This window comes from Oncorhynchus keta, chromosome 22 (assembly GCF_023373465.1).
Source record: "Oncorhynchus keta strain PuntledgeMale-10-30-2019 chromosome 22, Oket_V2, whole genome shotgun sequence".
Lineage (NCBI taxonomy): Eukaryota > Metazoa > Chordata > Actinopteri > Salmoniformes > Salmonidae > Oncorhynchus > Oncorhynchus keta.
This window is the reverse complement of record NC_068442.1, coordinates 7,168,697-7,192,670: the sequence shown is the minus strand read 5'-3', so window position 1 is coordinate 7,192,670 and position 23,974 is coordinate 7,168,697. Positions and strand designations below refer to the sequence as shown.

General features: G+C 39.9%; 1 protein-coding gene across 1 annotated transcript; it reads right to left on the bottom strand.

Moving 5' to 3' along the window:
• Window positions 1-712: 712 nt before the first annotated feature.
• LOC118400980 (TBC1 domain family member 15-like) lies at window positions 713-21,508 on the bottom strand. The gene is made up of 17 exons (XM_035798047.2): window positions 21,336-21,508; window positions 20,615-20,710; window positions 20,445-20,519; window positions 19,890-20,046; window positions 19,392-19,596; window positions 14,185-14,287; window positions 13,802-14,011; window positions 12,195-12,323; window positions 11,819-11,922; window positions 11,500-11,594; window positions 5,435-5,551; window positions 5,112-5,212; window positions 4,867-4,966; window positions 2,097-2,194; window positions 1,779-1,895; window positions 1,572-1,658; window positions 713-1,429 (listed from the first exon to the last, which is right to left on the bottom strand). Exons 1-17 carry the CDS (start codon window positions 21,357-21,359, stop codon window positions 1,229-1,231), a joined length of 2,019 nt encoding a protein of 672 aa, XP_035653940.1. The 5' UTR covers window positions 21,360-21,508; the 3' UTR covers window positions 713-1,228.
• Window positions 21,509-23,974: the final 2,466 nt, after the last annotated feature.

Here is a 23,974-nt window from a genome sequence, read left to right as displayed (position 1 = left end):
TGACATTTCTGGAAACTTAATGATTGGGGGGAGTCATTTGAAGACCAAAGGGTGTTTACCATGTAAACATTGGAGACAAAGACCAATGTAGGTTGTTGACATTATGGAAGAGTGCTTGAAATCAAATAGGTTGAGGTATTCTGGCAACACACCAAGAACACAACAGCTATGTCCCCATGTGAATTAGGACAGGGGACTAATGTCTAAAGTGACACGAAACAGGTCTTGTAAATAGAAAGGGTATAGAAAACGTATCACTGCAAAAGGAAAGATTGTGATGTATTCTTAATCCAAGGTTGCATTTTCAAACAATGAGATGGGAAGGTGTATCCAAATGAAAAAAATATATGTATTTAAACTGTTGTTTTACATCATAATGAAAACAACAGTATAAATACTGTTGCGAAATGACAACACATGTAACAGTGTAAACCATATACAAGACCGGATGAGTGAAAGAGTTGATTTCCGAAAGTGGCCATTTCACTAAATGGGCCGCAACTCACTGTATAGTGTCCTTCCTGGGCCAGATAGACCGTGCACAATTCAATATGTTGGAAAGCAAGCAAAATATTGTTTTAAATAAACAGTCACCCAAATTGAAATATCATTGATATTTGAGGAAAAATAACTTTGACATTTTGTTTTAGCCAAAACGGTGAAAGGAAGTGTTACACGACAGTGCATGAGTAAAAGTAACACCAGTACTGAATACATAATTAAAGGCTTTATTTTTAAATTTTTATTCAGGGAGATGTTTGAGCTTTCTTTTTCACATTTTCAATTTGAAAAGGGTATTATTGTGACAGAGCATTAAGACAAAACATTTTACAGAACTTTTGTATTTTACTACCAAATTGATATCTGGCTTGATCTTGATAAAAGTAATTGTTTGTTTTTAAAACGTAAATCAATCAAACAAACAATTAATACTTGTGTCCGTGATTCAGGAAAAGGTTATAGCTGAAATAAAAACAGCATATTATTACTTTACAAATTAAACTCACCTTGCCAGTCTTTACAAAAAAAACCTTAGCAAGGAGGAATGACTTATTTAAATGAAAGACAATATGGTACAAGAAATTACAAAAATAATAACTTTAAATCCTTTTTACATTATTTTCTCTTCATATAAGGGCTTTGATAAGCTTGCTTCAGTTAACTGAATCCAAAATACTCATTCTGGTATGTGGACATTGCAAAGTCTCTGTATGAATGATATTGTTCACTATGATATGAAAGTGACCTTGCAGCCGTTTTGAAGGGGTTCTCTGTAATGTCCATTGTGACCATTAGAGAAGACCTCCTGTCTCTGTGTGGGTCTGGGGGACTGAGGAGAATCAAGAGTCCCAAACTCCCGCCCTTCTAATCTGGGAAGTTCGCTTTCTGTGTTGAATCCCAGGATCTCAATTATTGAATGAGGCAAATCCTAAAAGGAAAGAAAATAAAGAAATATGTAGATTATATACAACCAAGATGTAACCAATATGTAAATCTGGACCTGCATAGTTTATTTCAATTGACTCTTATGGACTTTCAATTGAATGTACAAATTACATCTTTGACCATACCTTACAACTTCTGATCTGCATACAAATAGCCTCTGATTTGTGAAGGATTTCTTCAATGTCCAGTTTCATTGAGAGTTCATTGATGTGCTGGATTAACATACAAAACAATGACATTTAAAACGAATTCGCCTGGAAAACACTACCAACAACCGTTCTTGAACATTTTTCAACTGACAAATCAGTCCATCTGCAAATAGCTGCTGTTACCTTGAGTATCTCATTGAAGCCAAAGTTTTCCTCCATGATTTTCCGTTTCTCTGAGTCTAAGATGGCACAGCACACCAGCAAATGGAAGTTTTGGCAGGGCAAGCCAGTCCACATGACCTAAGCAGAACCAGGAAGTCTTATTAACAATACCTATCAGAATACGAAGACAAATCATGAACTCAAAAAGAAAAAGTGATAAAATCATCAACTTGAATCATTAATCAAATCTCATAGGCGAAAGGCTGACATTGATTTCCCCCTAAATGATGAGACACTTACGCTAACAGGTCAATGGTTTATGGAGAGAACAGAACTCACCTCCCACATACGAAGAACATCTGGATAACTGAGCTCCCTCTTGAAGCGGATCAGTAACCACCGGAAACAGAAATACATGTAACCTGAATCCTGCGACTCTGGAGGAACCAAAACACACGAGGAGAATTCAGAGGAAACCAAGGATGAAAGGAACATTGTTGAACTTTGTTGAATTTACAGTGCCTTCAGAAAGTATTCACACGCCTTGATTTTTTCACATTTTGTGTTACAGCCTGAATTTAAAATTGAATAAATTTAGATTTTTTTTGGACACAGGCCTAAACAATGTCAAATAGGAATTATGTTCATCAACATTTTTACAAATTCATTAAAAGTAAAAAGCTGAAATGTTTTGAGTCAATAAGTATTCAACCCCTTTTTTATGGCAAGCCTAAATAAGTTCAGAAGTAAAAATGTGCTTAACAAGTCACATAAGTTGCATAGACTCACTGTACAGTAATGTTTAACATAATTCGGAATGACTACCTCATATCTGTACCCCACACAAAATTATCTGTAAGGTCCCTCAGTTGAGCAGTGGATTTCAAACACAGATGAAACCACAAAGACCAGGGAAATTTTCTAATTCCTCGCAAAGAAGGCCACCTATTGGTAGATGGGTACATTTGTAAAAGAAAAGCAGACATTGAATATCCCTTTGAACACCCAGTCACTACAAAGATACAGGTGTCCTTCCTAGCTCAGTTGCCGGTTAGGAAGGAAACCACTCAGGGATTTCACCATGAGGCCAATGGTGACTTTAAAATAGTTAAGAGTTTAATGGCTGTGATAGGAGAAAACTGAGGATGGATAAACAATATTGTAGTTACTCCACAATACTAACCTAATTGACAGAGTGAAAAGGAAGCCTGTACAGAATACAAATACTCCAAAACATGCATCCTGTTCAGCGCCAAAAATTGACTTTTTGATTTATCCGCCACTGTGGCAGGTAGATTACAAAATCCATCATCCACGCAGAATTTTACCAGCCAAAATCTCACTATCAGCATGCTTTGTATAATGTTTCTAAAACAATACATGTATTACTCGTAAGCAGTAATATATGTTATATTGTTTAATTAGACATTGTTGTGACCCAAGTCTTTTAACCAAAATATCACATTTTCTCCTGCCCCTTTATGGGTGGGATGTTACCGTGGGAACATGCCTTTAGTCATGTTTGTGCCTGTGAGATTGAGTCGGACTTCTCTTCCATAGCAGTTGAAACTCAAACATTGAAAACAACCTAGCTTGTGAACAAAACAAAATAAATAGCCGAGAAACACAAGGAAAAAGTCTAACTTCAGTAGACTTTAGTTTCAAGTTAATTAGACCAACTTTCATGCCTGTGTGCAGCACTTCTAACAATGAATCTTTCACTCAGCTCTTCACGTGCGCACAGCCCCCAGCCAGGCAGCACGAGATGGGATAGGCTATATAGGAATTGTAGTTATTTTGACTTTGTGCAAATATTTTTACAGCTATGAAACCAAAACAGCAGAAATACTTTGAAAACATCCAGAGCAACATTTATTTGACTATAAAATGTGCTCATACTTGACTATTTCTAGTCACAAATGCGAGTGAAATGCTCACACTGTGGAGTCCTGACCATCCACCAACGTGGCTGGTGAAATAGACATCTTAACCATCAATGCCAAAATCGACCCGCATTTGGCAGGTGACAGGTGTTAATTTTAGACCCTGATCCTGTTTGCAACAAAGCACTAAAGTAATACTGCAAAAAATGTGGCAAAGCAATTCACTTTTGGTCCTGAATACAGTGTTATGTTTGGGGTAAATCCAATACAACACATTACTAAGTACCACTCTCCACAATTGTCAAGTACTGGGGAGTTTCGGATAAAAAGAAAAAAAGAAAAAAGGGAGCTAAGCACAATTACAATCCTAGAGGAGAACCTGGTTCAGTCTGCTATCCATCAGACACTGGGAGATTAATTCAACTTTCAGCAGGACAACCTTTCACAAGGCCAAACCTACATTGGAGTTTCTTAACAAGAAGAGAGTGAATGTTCCTGAGTGGCCGAGTTACATTTTTGACTTAAATCTGACTCAGGGGTGTGAATAGTTACGCAAATTAGATTTCTGTATTTCATATTATACATCTATATATTTTATTTGCCCCCTTTTTTGTGATTACGATCTTGTCTCATCTCTCCCAACATGCTCGGGAGAGGCGAAGGTTGAGTCATGCATCCTCTGAAACATGGCCCGCAAAACCATGCATCTTATCACCTGCTCGCTTAACCCGGAAGCCAGCCGCACCATTGTGTCCAAGGAAACACCGTTCAACTGATGACCGAAGTCCTCCTGCTGGTGCCCGGCCCCCCCACAAGGAGTCGCAAGAGCCAAGTAAAGCCCCCCCAACCAAACCTTCCCCTAACCCGCTGGGCCAATTATGTTCCGCCTTATGGGACTCCCGGTCACGGCCGGTAATGACACAGCCTGGGATCGAGCCAAAGGCTGTAGCGATGCCGCAACACTGAGATGCAATGAATCTATTTTGAATTCAGGCTGTAACAAATTGTGGAAAAAGGGGTATGAATACTTTCTATAGGCACTGTATATGCAAGACTGCTGTACTGATTGATAATCTGTTTAACATGACATCTCATTTACTTCTCAGGACTTGCCTCAATCTTTATAGCTTAGTACGCAAATGATATTATTGGGGGAAAAAGTATGCTTTTTCGAAGCTGAACATGAAGAGGTGAATGATAGAGGGAAGGCAGGTGGTGTTGCATACCAAGGTAGTTCCAGAAGGCCAGGTCCAGCAGCCTCAACAGAGTACTGAGCTGAATCAGTTGTGTCTTTATGCCCTGCATCTGCTCCTCAAAGTTCTGGTGCTGCACACGCGCAAAACACCACAGACACACGGAGACAGACGCACAAGTTGAGTCATAAAAAAACAGCACACTCGGGCATATCAAAGTAAACAAGTCAAAACACACACAAAAACAGCACTAAACAAAACAATGCTACATTTGTTACCATATGATCCATGAAGGAGACAAAACACCAGAAGGCATCCACCTCATTCTCCATCACATAGAGGATCGGGGAGAGGAGGTCACTCATTCCCTGGACATACCCTGGAAACGAGAACAATTCCCATAACATGAATTAAAGGTGAACATTACAAATCCCAATGATATGCCGTTTTCAGCCGTGATTGCTGAATTAGCTGTTACTACGGGTGAACAGCAACAATTTATTAATTATCATCATCAATAAGAAACTTCAATAGAATCTATGCCAATCAGATATAAATGAGGATATCTCCTGTACGACTTGGCAATAATGCTATCACTTACCCAGATCAAAATCATACATGCAATACGTCATCAGGATGTCGTGGAGTAACACCAGGCCTGGGTTGTCTATGCCCTCATAGAACCTGTTGGTTCGGTCTGTTCTGTTCACATCCTTCTCTGAGAAGACAAGCACATTCATAGATGATAAATAAACAACCATATATAGCCCAGTTCGGAAAGGATACACCATACTAACGAGAGGCATTTCAGATGCTTCTTCAAAGCGGAATTCTCAAATCATACTACAGTAAATCCAATGCAGTAAGAGTTAAAACAAACATACGGCAAAACATAAATCACCATTATTGTTAAAACAGGATTAACATGTAATCAGGGTTCTAAATTAACAATTTTCATTGGTAGCACATGTGCTCAGATATTAAAGGATGACCACTTTTTTTCTCCATCTTTTACTGGAAATTACTGTCCTAGCATTAACTTCATTGGGATAAGGGGCAGCATTTTACCTTTCAGATGAAAAGCGTGCCCAGCGTAAACTGCCTGTTACTCAGTCCCAGATGCTAATATATGCATATTATTCGTACTATTGGATAGAAAACACTGAAGTTTCTAAAACGGTTTGAATGATGTCTGAGTATAACAGAATACATATGGCAGGCAAAGACCTGAGAAAAAAATCCAACCAGGAAGTGGGAAATCTGAGGTTTGTTATTTTTCAACTCAGCCCCCATTGAAGATACAGTGGGATATTGGTCATGTTGCACTTCCTAAGGCTTCCACTAGATGTCAACCATATTTAGAAACTTGTTTGAGGCTTCTACTGTAAAGGACGGGCTCATAAGGGCAGTTTGAGTCAGTGGTCTGGCAGAGTGCCACTAGCTCATGACGCGCGGTTCCATTGTTTTTCTACAAACAAAGGCATTCTCTGATTGGGACATGAGAAGATTTCTGATAAAAAACATCTGAAAGATTGATTATACTTCGTTGGATATGTTTCTACGACCAGTAATATAACTTTTGGAATTTTCATCCGACCTTTCCGCTGGACTTGCACGCGCGTTTGGATTTGTTTACCAAACACCCTAACAAAAGGAGGTATATGGACATAAATGATAAACTTTATCAAACAACTCAAACATTTATTATGGAACTGGGATTCCTGGGAGTGCATTCTGATGAAGATCAAAGGTAAGTCAATATTTATAAATGCTATTTCTGACTAATGCTGACTACACAATATGGTGGATATCTTTTTGGCTGCCCAGCCAGAGCCCGGACTTGAACCCGATCGAACATCTCTGGAGAGACTTGTAAATAGCTATGTAGCGACGCTCACCATCCAACCTGACAGAGCTTGAGATGATCTGCAGAGAAGAATGGGAGAAAATCCCCAAAACCAGGTGTGCCAAGCTTCTAGTGTCATACCCAAAAAGACTCTAAGCTGTAATTGCTGCCAAAGGTGCTTCAACAAAGTGCTGAGTAAAGGGTCTGAATACTTATGTAAATGTGATATTCCGTAATTTACTAAAATGTCTAAAAACCTGTTTTTGCTTTTATTGTTATGGGGCATTGTGTGTAGATTGATGAGAAAAAAAAGTTTAATCTATTTTAGAATAAGCCTGTAATGTAACAAAATGTGGGAAAAAGTCAAGGGGTCTGAATGCTTTCCCATTGAATTGTAGGTAATTCGTTTTGGACAAACAAATGTAATATACAAAACAGAAAATGTATTGTATTCAAAAATGCAACAGCAAACAAAGGTGATCAACAACCTTCATTGTATTTAAAAGTGCAGCTGCAAACTAAACTGTTATCCATTACAGTATTCAGCTAACAGATAAGTTTTTTTTATTATGTAGGTAATAATGTTTTAACAAGGCAACATGCTGACTATGAACTTGGATATTTAAATAAATGTTTAGCCTCCTCTCACAATATCTAGTCAATTTCTTTGCTCTAGAATCTAGCTAATAAAATCAACTTGCTGATAGGGTTTAGGGTATGAACTCCAGATAGCTTCTGCAATGGTGCCAATAATGATTGCGCAGGACACTGTTTCCATATGTCAGGTTGATTTGTAATCCATTATTTTTCTGGGTACGAAGCATGGGTCTGGACTTGGTAAAAACATGCTAGTAGACGTAGTGATGTTGCTCCTACCATGATGCCTTTATCCCGGCAATTGATGTGCTTTTGGCTTGTATTTTTCAGCAACAACTCGTGTTTTAGGCTGGTGGATCCAGGAGCAAAAGAAGTCTTCCCAGCTGCTATTACTCCACACTTTCGGCAGTACTCAGAACATTTTGCTGGTAGTTCTCCATAAAATCACTTGAAATCGTGAAGACCCCCTCAAACATGAACACTGAACAAAAAATATAAATGCAACATGTAACCTGAGTCAAGATCACTTTGAGTCAAAATGCAAGCCGAGATCCATCGCTCAGATTATTTTTTTAACTTAACTATACAAAATATAAGCCTACGCAACATTAACTAATTAAAAACCATTCTGTAGCAATGAGGTTTGTGCAGTAGGCTACAGGCCCAATACATCACTGCATATTTGCGTTGCTTATTCCCTGTGCCAATGTAGCTCCTCAGATCATTTTGAAATTATATTTAACATTTAGGTTTCTGATCACACTGGTAACAGATACTTTGCTGTATTACTTGAGGCACAGCTAAGTGAGCATCATTTTTTTTTTAACTGGACTGATGTCCTGCATCAGATGGTCAGTCTGGGGGGAGGGAGGGAGCAGCAGTGAGGCTGTCCCTCATGCGACTAACCGTGATTCACCCTCCGCTGAGAAAAACGGTCAGTCTTCCAGCTTATGGAGAAACTCAAGTCGCACTGCATTATTTCTACCTCATGCACTAATTAATGTTGTTAGTCCTATGACCTGAGAAAGTGAGATATTATGAAAAAAAGACAAGCCGCTAATAACTCAAACTTATCGGAACACTTTGCTATATTCATTCATTGCAGCTGCAGTGCTGGTTGCTAATATGGCTTATGAAGGTGTTGAACAAAGTGTTGACAGTTGTGAATTGCCACTTAAACATGAAATTGCACATAAAAACTGAAGCTTTTTGCTGTAGTCGTTGAGTCTAGTTATGGTTTTAAAAGTTTTGCAATCTCACAGTATCAACTTCGCTGTGTGTTCGATGCTTCTTACAGCCTATGGCTCAAGGAAACGGTTCTCCCTTCAGAAACATGAAATTGTTAAAAATGGGAAGGGGGAAAAAAAGAAGAAAAAAGCCTTATCTCTCACCAACAGCAAAAACATGTTTTGGAACAAGGCTTTATTGTTGTTGTGTTGAAAAGAAATGTATTGTTTTACAGTCAAAAGTTTGGACACCTACTCATTCAATGTTTTTTCTTTATTTTCACAATCTACATCAAATTGCTGCAAAGAAACCACTACTAAAGGACACCAATACTAAGAGACTTGCTTGGGCCAAGAAACACGAGAAATGGATATTAGACCAGAGGAAATCTGTCCTTTGGTTTGACGAATCCAAATTTGAGATATTTGGTTCCAACCAGTGTCTTTGTGAGATGCAGAGTGGGTGAGCGGATGATCTCCGCATGCCTGGTTCCCACCGTGAATCGAGGAGGTGGTGTGATGGTGCTTAGCTGATGACAGTGTGATGCATTTCAAATTCAAGGCAATTTAACCAGCATGGCTACCACAGCATTCCACAGCAATATGCCATACCATCTGGTTCTCTGCTTAGTGGGAGTATCATTTGTCTTTCAACAGGACAATGACACAACACACCTCCAGGCTGTGTAAGGGCTATTTGACCAAGAAGGAGTACAAAATCAGATCTGGCCTCCAATCATCCGACCCAAACCCAATTGAGATGGTTTGGACCGCAGAGTGAAGGAAAAGCAGCCAACAGGTGCTCAGCAAATGTGGGAACTCCTTCAAGACGGTTGGAAAATCATTCCAGGTGAAGCTGGTTGAGAGAATGCCAAGAGTGTGCAAAGCTGTCAAGGCAAAAGTTGACTACTTTGAAGAATATATCTTGAATTGTTTAAACACTTTTTTGGTTACTACATGATTCCATATGTGTTATTTCAGTGTTGTCTACAGTATTATTCTACAATGTAGAAAATGTTTTTTAAATCAATAAAAACCCTGAATGAGTTGGTGTATCGAAACCTTTGACTGGTACTGTAAATGTTTGGTGATGGACAAGATCGACCAGTGGATTGGTTGGTGACCACTTACATGAAGTGTTGTTTCATGAGCGGAAATAAATATACCTAAAAATGCTCTCCCCAATTTTATGCACAAATTTGTTTACATCCCTGTTAGTGAGCATTTCTCTTTTTCTAAGACAATCATTCCACCTGACAAGTGTGGCATATGAAAAAGCTGATTAAACAGCATGATCATTACACAAGTTCACCTTGTGCTGGGGACAATAAAATGCCACTAAAATGTGCAGTTGTGTTACAACACAATGCCACAGATGTCACAAGTTGAGGGAGTGTGCAATTGGCATGCTGACTTCAGGAATGTCCACCACAGCTTTTAACAGAAAATTGAATGTTAATTTATCTACCATAAGCCGCTTCGTGTTATTTTATAGAATTTTGCAGTAAGTCCAACCCGGCATCAACTGCAGACCATGTGCAACCACACCAACACAGGACCTTCACATCCGGCTTCTTCACCTGCGGGATCGTCTGAGACCAGTCACCCAGACAGCTGATGAAACTGTTGGTTTGCACAAACGAAAGGTTATGCACAAACTGTCAGAAAGCATCTGTGTGCTCATCATCCTCACGAGGGTCTTGACCAGACTGCAGTTTGGTGTCACAGCTGAGTTCAATGGGCAAATGCTCATCTTCAATTGCCACATGCACACTTCACGGAGAGCCTCTTGTGCTCTTCACGGATTAATCCCGGTTTCAACAGTAGCGGGCAGATGGCAGACAGCGTGTATGGCGTCGTGTGGGCGAGCGGTTTGCTGATGTCAAACAGAGTGCCCCAAGGAGGCGGTGGGGTATTGGTATGGGCAGGCATAAGCTACGGACAATGAACACAATTGCATTTTATCGATTTGAATGCACAGAGATACCGTGGCGAGATCCTGAGGCCCATTGTTGTACCATTAATCTGCCGACATCACCTCATGTTTCTGCATGATAATGCAGAGCCCCATGTCACAAGGATCTGTACACAATTCCTGGATGCTGAAAATGTCCCAGTTCTTCCATTGCCTGCATACTCATATTTATCCAGCATTTTTACACAGCCATTGAAGAGTGCGACAACATTCCACAGGCCACAATCAATATCCTGATCAACTCTATGCTAAGGAGATTTGTCGCACGGCATGAGGCAAATGGTGGTCACACCAGATAGTGACTGGTTCTGATCCACGCCCCTACTTTTTATTTAATAAGTTGTGACCAACAGATTCATATCTGTATTCCCAGTCATGTGAATTCCATAGATTAGGGTCTAATGAATTTATTTAAATTGACTGATTTCCTTACATGAACTGTAAGGACTTGAAATGGTTGCATTTAGATTTTTGTTCAGTGTAGATCTTTTTCAGAGGTCGATCTGTAGCAGCATCTCCTATAGCATCATCTTCTTCCGGTTGGTAATTTTCATCATTCGTTTTTTGTTAGAGAAAGCTTAAAATTCCGCTGCGTTTCATTGTTGTTGCAAAGCTTGCTAGCCAATGCCATTATTTAGCTGACAAAAGGGGGCGGCACAGTTCAAGAGGGAAAGTTTGCGTAAAAAAGGATTGGTTGTGCCTGGCTTGTGATTGGTTTAATTAGCTACGTTTAAAGAATTTGTAGCATTATGATTGGTCATGATTTGTAAACAATGTATCAGCCCGTCTTGTTTGAGGAGTGAAGAAAAGAGAATTGTGGCGAAATATTGTGGCGAAATATTGTTATGAATTTAGTTTTTTTATTAGATAATTATTTTGTGGTATGGTGCTACCAAAATAAAAGTACTGGTCACACAGCAAAAAATGTTTAGTCAAGTGCAACCAATTTGGTAATGTATGTACTGTTGTCTCCAGCTGGAACAGCCTGATAAGACAGCAGGGTGAATGGGATCAACATTTACCTATCAGGCTCCTGGAGTCTCTCAACCTGGAGTTCCTCCTCTCCTGCTCCTCACTCACCGACTTCCACTGGAGCTTCATCCTGAAGTACTCATCCCTTATTCACCAGGGAGAAAACAAAAAGGAAACACCTCACTCGGACACTTGACTCATAGTTCACTCACATAGCGTATGCTGGTTAACAAAGGAAAATGTCAACAAAGGCTGATCATCACTGTAAGACCACATTGGCCACTTTGATTAGTGGTGATAATACATTTGTTATAATAAAACCGCTGTTTCAAATATGTCTGTCTGTCTGTCTTGGTAAAGCACACATACGTTTTCCTCCTCTGTAGACCTTTCCTCTCCTCGTAGGTGCTGTCCCAGGGGTAATACCCCAGCAGAAACTTCCAGGCCTCTTTCCTCACCGCATGGCACAAGCCCTGCAAGATCGAGACATAATTTATAAGAATGACTTTTTTTTATTTTTTTACCCAGAATTGATAGTTACCACAAACGAATATACAGAGGGCCAGTTTCCAAGACACAGATGATATGAAGCCTAGTCCGGGACTAAAAAGCATGTCAGCTCAATAGAGATTCTCCATTGAAAGGTCATTTTAGTCCAGAACTAGGCTTAATCTCTGTCGGGGAAACTAGCCCAGAGAGTTTCACTGGAGAAGGTGCTTTTAATCTCCCCATAAATTCAACATACCCCTTTGAATATTATTTTCTTGAGGTGAGGGACATTTTTCATCCTTCCCCCCTTCTCCTGGTGCTCAGCCCAGTCCTCTGCAGACAGTGGCTGCCTCCTCGTCACCTCTGGCCTTGCTCCCAAGTCGATCTGAGACAAACAAATCCCTAAACAATAAGATCATGCACTCTTCTGCACTGTAAGGATGTTCAAAGACAAACTCCAGCTGAAGACAGAACCGATACCACTGCCAAAGTATCCATTCATAGGCACTGGACCAGGGTTGGCTAAGCCTCCTCCTGAAGAGTTACTGAGTGTCCAGACTTGATTTAACTCTGCTCTAACTAGGCTGGACAATAGAACGAGTCAAGATTCACCCAAGGCTGAAAAAATAACATTGGCTGGAGTGACAAACATAGGCTAGAAAGAACACTAGCGCAATGCCATAGCAAATTAATTGAAAGGAACTGTCACTGAGCCCCTTCTGACTGGAGTGACAAACATTTTAACATATTTTACTACTACAATCTGTTTTTAGGACAAAACTGAAAAGTAACAACTCATGTAGGAAGTAAACATCCGCTCATCGATAGTGTCAAGTGTGCTTATGTCTTTTCCCACATTTTGTTACGCTACCGCCTTATTCTAAAATTGATGATTGAACAAAAATATCTACACACAATACCCCATAATGACAAAGAAAAAAACAGGTTTAGACATTTTTGGTAATTTAATTCAAACTTAATTTAGCTAAAAATAAAAACATGTAATCACATTTACATAAGTATTCAGACCCTCTACTCAGTACTTTGATGAAGCACCTTTGGCAGCGATTACAGCAGTCTTCTTGGGTATAACGCTACAAACTTGGCACATCTGGTTTTGGGGAGTTGATCCCATTCTTATCTGCAGATCCTCTCAATCTCTGTCAGGTTGGATGGGGAGCATTGCTGCACAGTTATTTTCAGGTCTCTCCAGAGATCTTTGATCGAGTTCAAGTCCGGGCCACTCAAGGACATTCAGAGACTTGTGCCAAAGCCACTCCTGCTTTGTCTTGGCTGTGTGTTTAGGGTTGTTGTCCTGTTAGAAGGTAAACCTTCACCGCAGTCTAAGGTCCTGAGCAGGTTTTCATTAAGGATCTCTGTACTTTGCTCCGTTCAGCTTTCCCTCGATCCTGACAAGTCTCCCAGTCCCTGTCGCTGAAAAATATCCTCACAGCATGATGCTGGCACCACCATGCTTCACCGTAGGCGAGTTGGTGACACCGTGCTAAATAGAACTAATAGGAGCTGGCAGGGTGAAAAATGCCCTAAAATAAAGGACAGTTTATGCACAACAACTTAAAAACTACAGCAAGCAGCTGGGACATATGGTAATATTATGAAACCCTGCTCCATGGCAGATGCAAAGAACTAGTTATCAGAAAAAGGGCATTTTGTCCCAGCCTACTCTAACACACCTCACAACAACAGCCCTACTGTACTACATCTGGAACAAAGCCTGAACACTCAGTAGCTGTCCATGTTGGACAGTTGGCCCGTTTCTTCCTTTTCAGACCCCCACAGCATCTTGGGGTGCCAGGGCTTATGGCCAAAGGTGCTGTTATGTCACACTCTCCATCTACTCACCCTGGTGATGACCTCGAAGCCCGGCTCCTCCTGCTGGTTGATCTCCAGGCCAGGGATGACCTCTCCCAGTCCCAGGATGTCCAGATCAGCCATCTCCTCCGGGGGACGCTGCTGCTGCTCCAGCTCTGGGCCACGGAACGCATCAAAGATGTAGTTGGTGACCTTGGAGAAGCCCCCCAGGGTCGTCACGTAAGGATCATTCTTGAGCTTCTGTAAGGGAAAACATGTCTTATGATGACAAAATATGCTTTTTTCCTCCCTTGTAGATGTACATGCTAGTTTCACTTCATGGTAAGCACTGCAGTCATTCTGGTTAACCAGGCTAGGTAAGTGCCGTATGTTTGACTACGACAACTATTTGCATGACAATAGTAGCCTCTTACAGTAACAAGGCCGTAGTTGTTGTCATCCAGAAGGTTCTCGAAGGACTGAGACAGAGCTCTGTTGGGAGTGCTGACCAGCAGGCAGGTTTCATCATCCGGGGCCCTGAAAACATAGAAGGAAATAATGTATATCCATTCTCGACATCAACCTAAAGTTAGAGATCTGGAACCTACGAGTGAGCATGCATTTTAGACAAAGGTGTTCATATCAAGGCTGTATGAGGGGAAGAGACGCAACAAGACAATGCATAATCCTCAGAAACATTCAAGTGTGCTCTATCCTTCATGCAAAGCAGGTAAAGCACCCTGATAGCCTCAATATCCAAACTCATTCATATTTTTTAAAGGGTTAACAGTTAGTCACAAAAATACAATATTTATTGGAAGACATGGTACAGGGCGAGATATCATTCATTGCCAATTCTCTGTTCTAACCAGATGCCTGGCTGAAAATTGCCAGCCGGCACTTAAAGGTGGGTGTGTACTATGCAGAAATCGCTCCGCCATTTCCTGGTTGCAAAAATTTTAATAATTCGCCTGATTTCAGTTTGTGACAGAACAATGTATAGTATAGATAATCATTTTACCATCTAAAATCTCTGTTTAATATATTTTCCAAAAGCAAAAATATTGTATTTTCAGCTGGTGTACAAAATTGAAAGTAAAAGACGCAAAAACAGAACTTAAGAATGGGAAGCATATAAATAGTACATACAGAGCAGATCTACCAACTTTCTTTCAGTCAGGACAGATCATAACTATCATTTATGTGTGAATTTTATTGGGTTGCCTAAAAAGTTACATATTGCAGCTTTAATTGAAAATAGTCATTTTGAAAGGCCGTGATAAGAATTTCAACAGCTATATGCGCTGACAGAAAGAGGAGCACAGTGCCTCTATAGGGGGAATTATATGATGTGATATTTGGCTCAAACAGAAAGCCCGGCTCTATCATGGAGGAGAAACTGCCCACTAACCAGTCAAACAGAAGAGGGGACAGGGAGAGGAAAACCAAGCGTTTACTATAAATCAAATCTAATTTTATTTGTTACATGCACTTAACCAACAAAGCAGTTAAGAATATACCTATATATATAAAAAAAAATACAATCAAAATAAAAGTAACAAATAATTAAAAAGCAGCAGTAAAATAACAATAGCGAGGCAATATACAGGGGGTACCGGTACAGAGTCAATGTGTGGGAGCACCGGTTAGTAAACTTTATGCAAATCACTAGCATATTAGAAAAGAAACCCCATGAAAAAGCCAAGTGTTTCAGGTGGTGAAAACCCCCTCTATTGAGCCAAAACATAGAAGATGGGTAGTTAAGGAATTCTATCTACCAATTAATTCCAGAGTGGTATACAACAAAGCATACTAGATCTACTCAGGCTTTTATAAATCTAGTCAGCTTCACATTCCAGGTCAGATGTTATCCGTACTATAACAGTGGATATTGCTCAGACAGTATCCGCCTGCTGCTAACTCTAGCAGGCTTGTAACGGTGGGTGCATGTCACACATGGCTAGTCGAACACCAAATTCTTCTGTGAGACAATGCTGAAACATCAAAACAAATGTTATTTGTCACATGCGGTGAATACAACAGGTGTAGAACTTACTGTGAAATGCTTACTTACAAGCCCTTAACCAACAATGCTGTTCAAGAAATAGTGTTAAGAAAAAATACTTACTAAATAAAATAACAAGGCTATATACAGGGGGTAAGAGTACCAAGTCAATCAGCGGGGGTAAAGGTTAGCAGAGGTCATTTGTCGATGTAGGTAGGGGCTAAAGATAAACAGCGAGTAGCAGCAGTGTAAAAACAAAGTCAATCTAAATAGTCCGGGGGGGGCATTTGATTAATTGTTCAGCAGTCTTATGGCTTGGGGTAGAAGCTGTTATTAAGGAGCCTTTTGGACTTGGCACTCCGGTACTGCTTGCTGTGCGGTAGCAGAGAGAAGAGTCTATGAATGGAGTATTTGACAATTTTTTGGGCCTTCCTCTGACACCGCCTGGTATAGAGTTCTAGGATGGAAGGAAGCTTAGCTCCAGTGATGTACTGGGCCGTACACACTAACCTCTGTAGCGCCTTCCGGTCAGATGCCGAGCAGTTGCCATACCAGGCGGTGATGCAACCTGTCAGGATGCTCTCAATGATGCAGCTGTAGAACTTGAGGATCTGGGGACCCATGCCAAATCTTTTCAGTCTCCTGAGGGGGAAAATATGTTGTTGTGCCCTCTTCACAACTGTCTTGGTGTGTTTGGACCATGATAGTTTGTTGGGGATGTGGACACCAAGGAACTTGAAACTCTCGACCCGCTCCACTACAGCTCCGTCAATATTAAGGGGGGCCTGTTTGACCCTCTTTTTCCTGTAGTCCACGATCAGCTCCTTTGTCTTGCTCACATTGAGGGAGGTTGTTGTCCTGGCACCACAATGCCAGGTCCTGACCTCCTCCCTATAAGCTGTCTCATCGTTGTCAGTGATCAGACCTACCACTTGTGTCATCAGCAAACTTGGTGTTGGAGTCGTGCTTGGCCACGCAGTCGTGGGTGAAAAGCTAATAAAGGAGGGGACTAAGCACACACCCCTGAGGGGCCCCAGTGTTGAGGATCAGCGTAACAGATTTTTTTGTTGCATACCCTTACCACCTGGGGACAGCCTGTCAGGAAGTCTAGGATCCAGTTGCAGAGGGAGGTGTTCAGTCCCAGGGTCCTTATCTTAGTGATGAGCTTTGTGGGCACTATGGTGTTGAACACTGAGCTGTTGTCAATGAACAGGAACTTACATAGGTGTTCCTTTTGTCCAGGTGGGAAAGGGCAGTGTGGAGTGGGTAAGTCAGTGCCACATTTCCATTTGTGACAAAATCAAAATGAGAGAAACTTATCTTGCAAAATTCAGCAGGCTATGGTGGGCTATGGCAGGAAATAGGCTTTTTGAAGTGCAGTCTTTTTAACTTATCTTTAATGCCATCTTTGGAGTACTTATCAATGCACAATCACCTCCCCCCCACTCCTATCTGTGGAACAGCTTGTTGCATTGTGGCCATAGACATAATCCATAGAAGGTTTTTGGAACCTCTAAATCTGTCAATTTGATTGTTAAACTCATGGATACATTAGCCATGGCTGCCAGTCATGACTTGAATGGGAACTGCCATCTATGGATTATATATTTATGTTTGGTTGCGGCTGTCAGTTTTCTGTCGCAAATTACTAAATTACACAGAAACATTCACTAATAAATTATTTAAATCAGTCTTTCTCAAATGAAAGGGATGATAATACCCTCCCTCTCACAAAGATTGTATCTGAATTCATTGGTCCTCATCTCCTGGCTCAGAGACTTAATTCAGGACAAATGGAGTTAGCCTGCCCCAGAGCAGGTGACTTCAGAAGAATTTGTTGCCATAGAAATGTACCTACCTAAAAAAGGTGAGCCACTTGAACTCAGAGTTGACCAAAGTTGCCTCGCTCTCTCCTCAAACACGGTACGTAGTATAACCCTCTGGTCTAATGGTGGGTATAGCTACAACAGGTCATTTTGACATTTATCCTACACAAATAGGATTGTATAGCTACTGAGTAACTGCATGTCTGTAAACAAACATACACCAGGGCTTGACATTAGATCAAATGGTCACAAGACCAGAGAGTGAAGGACAGTGCATTTTGCGACCACACATCAACCACCTTGAATCTGAGAGGTGGTGGTCAGCATTTTGAAACTATATAACCAAACTTAATAGTTTAAGACATGGACATTTTATGAAGCATGTCTTACCTTGTTTTAAAGAAGCTTAACCTAGCCAAAATACCACCATAGAAATGTTGAGGGAATTTTAAACACTTCATATTCCATTGAAACCAGCATTTCTCTTATGTTCTATTGGTTTTCAAATCAACATTATTTTATTGTCCAGCTTTATTGTCCAGGCACAATCGTGGTCATATCAGTAAGCCATGCTAGTTCATGCATCTTTATATCTCCCCTAACTAATATTTTAATCTCGGGCACCAATCGCGCATGCGGTGTGCTTTTGAGAATGGTGTTATCCCGTTAAATGCATTATGGAACATTGCGTGTAGCCTAAAGCCATGTGCGCATTGCTAAACTAAAAATATGATGAAATAAAATCTTTATCAACATCTTAAGATAAAAAGTCCAATCTGTTGCATCAGCCTCATTGCTTTTTAAAAATGTTTGATGTGCAGTGATTTAATGAATTTTGGATCTGTCGTCCCAGACCTGTCTTATGCATCTTTTTTACTTTTTATTAGTGTCCCAGAGAGGACGGGACGCCTTTAATTTTGAGCCCTGGAGGGAAATATTTTATACAGACAAAAAAGTTTTGGGTTGTAATTGTAACGTTTCAATAGATTTTACAGGTTACTAAGGGTGGCCCACCTTCCGCCACGAAAGCGTTAAAGGAGCTGTGTCTTATTTTGAGAATGGCTTCTTTGCCTATTCAAGCCAAAGGGCAGAGTGCAGCCTACATTTGTGTCTGATTCTCTATGATAATAAAAGATAGTAATGCCTTTTATTTTGTCAGATGGTTTCTTGCATCATACAGTGATGTAAAAATGGTGTTAGACCTTTTTATTTTTGGACAAGTGGTTTGAGCTTTCGGACAAGTAAATATATATATATTTTTTAACTGTACTACTTGTCCAAAAGACAAGAGCCCCAAAAAAGTTAATGTCAAGCTGTATACACACTCAGTGTTTTCAATTTTGAGTCATTGTCCACTGTTGCACCATTCACTGGCCTTTGGAAGAACATACAGTAGTAATCATCAAAATAATCATCCTGTGATTCAAATGGGCTCAGAGGATCCCTCTGCTGGTGATTCACCACACTGTGCTCACTACAGTCACATTACCAGGCCTACATAACATCGTCAGAGGTCGTTTGGCGTCCACGATTGCACTTAGAAACTAAATGTAATCATGCAATAACCATGGAATTGAATGGAATCAGAATATATTAATGTCTGATCCTGGTTCCTGTAAGTTTTTTACTAGACACTTTTTCCTGAAAACTTCTGCTGGCTCTTTGGTTTCTACTGTAAAGCACTTGACCACTGCAGATGTAAAAAGGGCTTCATCAATCAATTGGATTTGATTGATCAATCGTTAAATAACAACTTTTTTCCCAGAACCAGTTGGACAAGTTTAGCAGACCAGAATGGTGAAGCACTCACTCAGTGATCAACGCATATCTCCTCAAGCAGTCCAGGAAGTCTTCACTACCCCCTTGGTGGAAGTGGAGAACTGGCAGGGAGGTGGGGGGCTCCTTCAGTCTGAACATCAGGCGGGACGAACCCTCCTTCACTGTGATAGACCTCAGGTCCCACACACTGAAGGTGAAGGCCCACTTGCTTTTCTCATGCGTGTGGTTCAATGCACCTGGAAGAAAGCAAAGAAATTCATTCAATTTCATTCTGACCTCAACATACAATTCAAACTATGTTCAGTCCTTAATAAACCATAGTGGAGATTTACAAAAGGAAAGCCCAAACCTTGGCAAGAGATTCTCATTTAAAACCCACTTCACACAATTTAGTAAACTTCTGCTGTAAGTGAACTTGTGTGTTAAGGGAACCCAGCTGAACAAAGCTCATGATACATGTAGGGGGCATTATTTTGGTATCACCCGGCATCGGGTGAGTTACAACAAATCCACCCAATTGTCCACCCACCCTCTCCGTTGGAGCAGGGTTTCCTCTTAGGAAAGGAGACTGCGTTGATCATGTCCCACTCAGTCTCGTAGCTCTGCTGCTGCTCTACCACCGCCTGCTGAGGAGTCGACCTCTCCTCCCCGGGACACTGGGCCCACTCCATCACCGAGCTGGAATCCTGGGGGAATGGAATGGATTCACCAGGTAAATAACATGATGAAATTAGGTCTTTACCCATCATCATCATTCAAATTCTAAAAGCTTAAAACAGATGTGTGAATGGTGTTGCTAAATATTGGAATTCTTGAATTAGCTGAATCATATAGAATGTTTATGGAATGTTGGTTCGTGGAAGAGTTACTGGAAGGCGGCTGTTTGAAGAGACTATCCCGATCTGCCACGGTTAACAATTTTGACAAATACACACAAATCTTCAGTAAAGTTCTGTCTGATAATATCCTTAGTTAAATGCATTACCGGTTTTCTTTGCAATTTACATAGCAATATAATGCACAAAGTTACTTAACAATTGGTTGGCATTTTGGTGAATTAAACATTACAAAAGAAATGTCAAACCTTGCCAGCACACAACATGTTGGATGGATCAACAGTGTCCTCCAAAGGTTTGTATTCCACAATAGTTTCACCATCCTGGTAATCATTAAAAACACAATAAGCATACAGACAAGGTCCTGGAATTCAATAACTGAAATGCAGTCAACAACTCCTCATGAACAGATATCAACCTTATCAATGAGCCGTAGGAACCCAGAAACAAGGAGATCTGGCTCTTCGCCGTCTTCGTTCGAGTGTATGAAAACACCTTCATGTTCAAATAAAACCTGAAGAAAAACACAATACAGCAGGAAAATCAGCTATGGTACCAATGGGTGAATTTATTTTACATTCTACCTAATAATCTCTCTCAATACATTCGCAAACAGTATTTAGTTGTATAGTAACGTTAAATCCATGAGTCCTGGCCACAAAAAAAAGAGAGACCACCAGACAGCTAGCTAGGGAATCCAGAGAATTTAACTGGTCAGCTAGCGGGTGAGCAAGTGAGGTAGCAACTAGACCTACAACGAGCTAACGTTAGATGCTAACTGAGCAGTCACTTGACCGATGTATGGTTGTTTTTTCAAACTGCCAGAGGAAACCGATAGTATCAGGTAGTTATTTACAACACACACACAGGTTCATGAAATTCAACTACCGAGATGTACTTATATGCGTTCGTGGCATAGTTGTGAGCTGGAAGATAGTTAGCTGGCTCCCTAGCTAGTTTAGCAAGGAATAACAGCTGATGGACACCACCACAAAGTGGATCAGCTCAAGCGTTTGTATCAATATAATCTTCTTCCCCACGGTTATATTCGCATTTAGTGATAGATGCATCTAATTACGAAAAAAAACGGAGAATAAAGGCGCAAAGACGATATTCCAAAAGTTGTGCATTTTCAGTACCTTGGGAGGAGTATCAGCCGCCATATCGCCTGCTTGCACTCAAGACGACGTTGCACAGTGCAGCTCACGTGCCTGACAGCTTCAACAACAGTGACAAGTCATCTTCCGCATTTCCGGGCAGCGCAGGCGCAGTTAGCTCAGGCGTTTCCACGCAGACGTGTAGCTGTTGATGGTTAATTGCAGCAACTGTGGTCCTGTGAAATTGACGTTTTTTCACAAGCAGTCTTTTAATGTGTTGGGCTTTGTGGTACAAACACAACTTTTTCACCTCATAAATGTTTTATATGGGATAATGGGGCGATACCAATACATTATCCTAGTCAGCCAAGTAGTTAGTATTAGTCGGAATATGTTAACACAGAGAGCATTAATTGAAAGAAACAGCTATACCTAGTGGGATAAAATCTTTACTACAGAATAAAGCATGTTCTGGAAAATATCCTATTGTAAGCGATATCCTGGTGAATGGCATAGGTTTACTAGATAAGAAATTCAATAATCGGTTATTAAGGGATATTTTCGACGGGAATTCTATTCCTTCTGCTATATTTTTGTTGGCCTTCATCGTTTGATGGTAAACATGCTTGGCTCACCCAACATAAATTTATGGTGAACATAAATTTAAGATTATCCATAGAGTCTACCTGTATAATAGCTTGATTTTCTAAATACTGTATATACTCGATATTGCCAGTGAATGCAGCTTTTGTGAACTACAAACTGAATCTGAACACTTATTTTGCAATTGTTTACATAACGAGGTGTTCTGGACTGATGTGAAACGATATTTTGGTAGTTTGACATATTATTTCACTACACTGATTCCACAATTGAACGTCATTATGTCATAAATCTCTTTATTTAGTAGGAAATTAAGGCAAAAGGTGGCTACTTAAAGAATCTCAAATATAAAATATATTTTGATTTGTTTAAAACTTTTTTTGGGCTATATACATAGTAACCGAAAGGTTGCAAGTTCAAATCCCCGAGCTGACAAGGTACAAATCTGTCGTTCTGCCCCTGAACAGGCAGTTAACCCACTGTTCCTAGGCCGTCATTGAAAATACGAATTTGTTCTTAACTGACTTGCCTAGTAAAATAAATGTAATAGTTTTGATGTCTTCCCTATTATTCTACAATATTATTCTACAGTGGGTGAGTCCAAACGTTTGACTGGTACTGTATATGTATGTTTACACGTCAAATAACTATTATATAATGTTCTGTGTGCTGAATTTGCACTACTATCAGTAGCACTGTCAAAGCTGTACAAAAATGGGCTAGTAACAGTTTATTACACAATATACTTTCTTAGCTACAGTATACATATCTCCCTTGCATATTACATAATTTATGCAGCAGCATACAACACATTTTTGGACTCACCTTGTGAAGTCTTCGTGGGCAAATGTTGTCATTAAATTATGGCATTCTCTGGATTTATGGTGGGAACTCAGAAAAAGAACACAGCCACTCCATTGAATAGCAGGCTAACCTTAGGGGTGGCTTTGCAATGTTTGCAGTTAGCCACTGATTCCTTACAAACCACTCATTGTTGAATTTGCGATCTTTATGTCCAATGGCCGATGAGCACCGATACACTTAATCTATAATTTCTCTTCATTATTTCTCTTCATATGACAAGGATTCAAAATGATTTGCCAGTAGTTTGTCGACTTGATCAGTCCAATCAAAGCTACTGTACATATAATTTGATTTGACGTCATTTTATCTGTGACCAATGACCTTGGGACTTCTTGGAAGGGCACCTCTAATATAACTCTATGGCAGGACCCAAAGGGCTGAAATTTTGTGACTACCCTTTTTTTGTATTTTTTTCTTCAAAATACAGATCAACAATTTACATTCTAACATCATACAAAACAGAACGCAGGTATTAACGAGAAAATACTGCAACAAACCAAAAATATAAAATAAAAAAAACAATTCTAGTGCAAATATAATCACTCTGAAAAAATCTTATTGTAATGATTTAGGAAAATGTTATTATTGCTATTGTTCACTAGGGTTAATGTTTTAATAAAATAGTTCAATTCAAAAAAAAAAAAAATCTCTTAAACTTTTGGGATTTGTTGAACATTTTATCAAAGTAATGTGCATGTTTTACAAAGATATAAATAGTTCTGTGTTACTAAACCTTAATACTTCCAAAAGATTCAGTATCAACAGAAGTGTATGACAGGGATGCCCAATTTCGCCATTTTTATTTATTTTGGTTGTGGAACTTCTATCTCTAGATATTCTGAATAATGCAAATTTGTATGGCTTAACCATTTTAAACAAAGAAATCTACATTTCCCAACTGGCTGATGATACTACTCTTTTCTTAAGAGACAAAGACCAGGTCGCCCATGCCCTTAATGCTATAACTGCATTTTCGATTGCATTAGGATTAAAACTGAATGTTTCTAAATGTGAAATCTTTTGTTTATTTGACTCTGATGATAAAGAAATAGAAAATATTCCTGTAAAGGACTGTGTTAAATATTTAGGAATACATCTGTCAAAAAAACACTTAAACACCATTTGAATTTCTCTCCTAAGAAAACCCTAAATATATTCAATAATTGGCTAGAAAGAGACCTTTCTGTACTTGGGAGAGTACTTCTGTCCAAGGC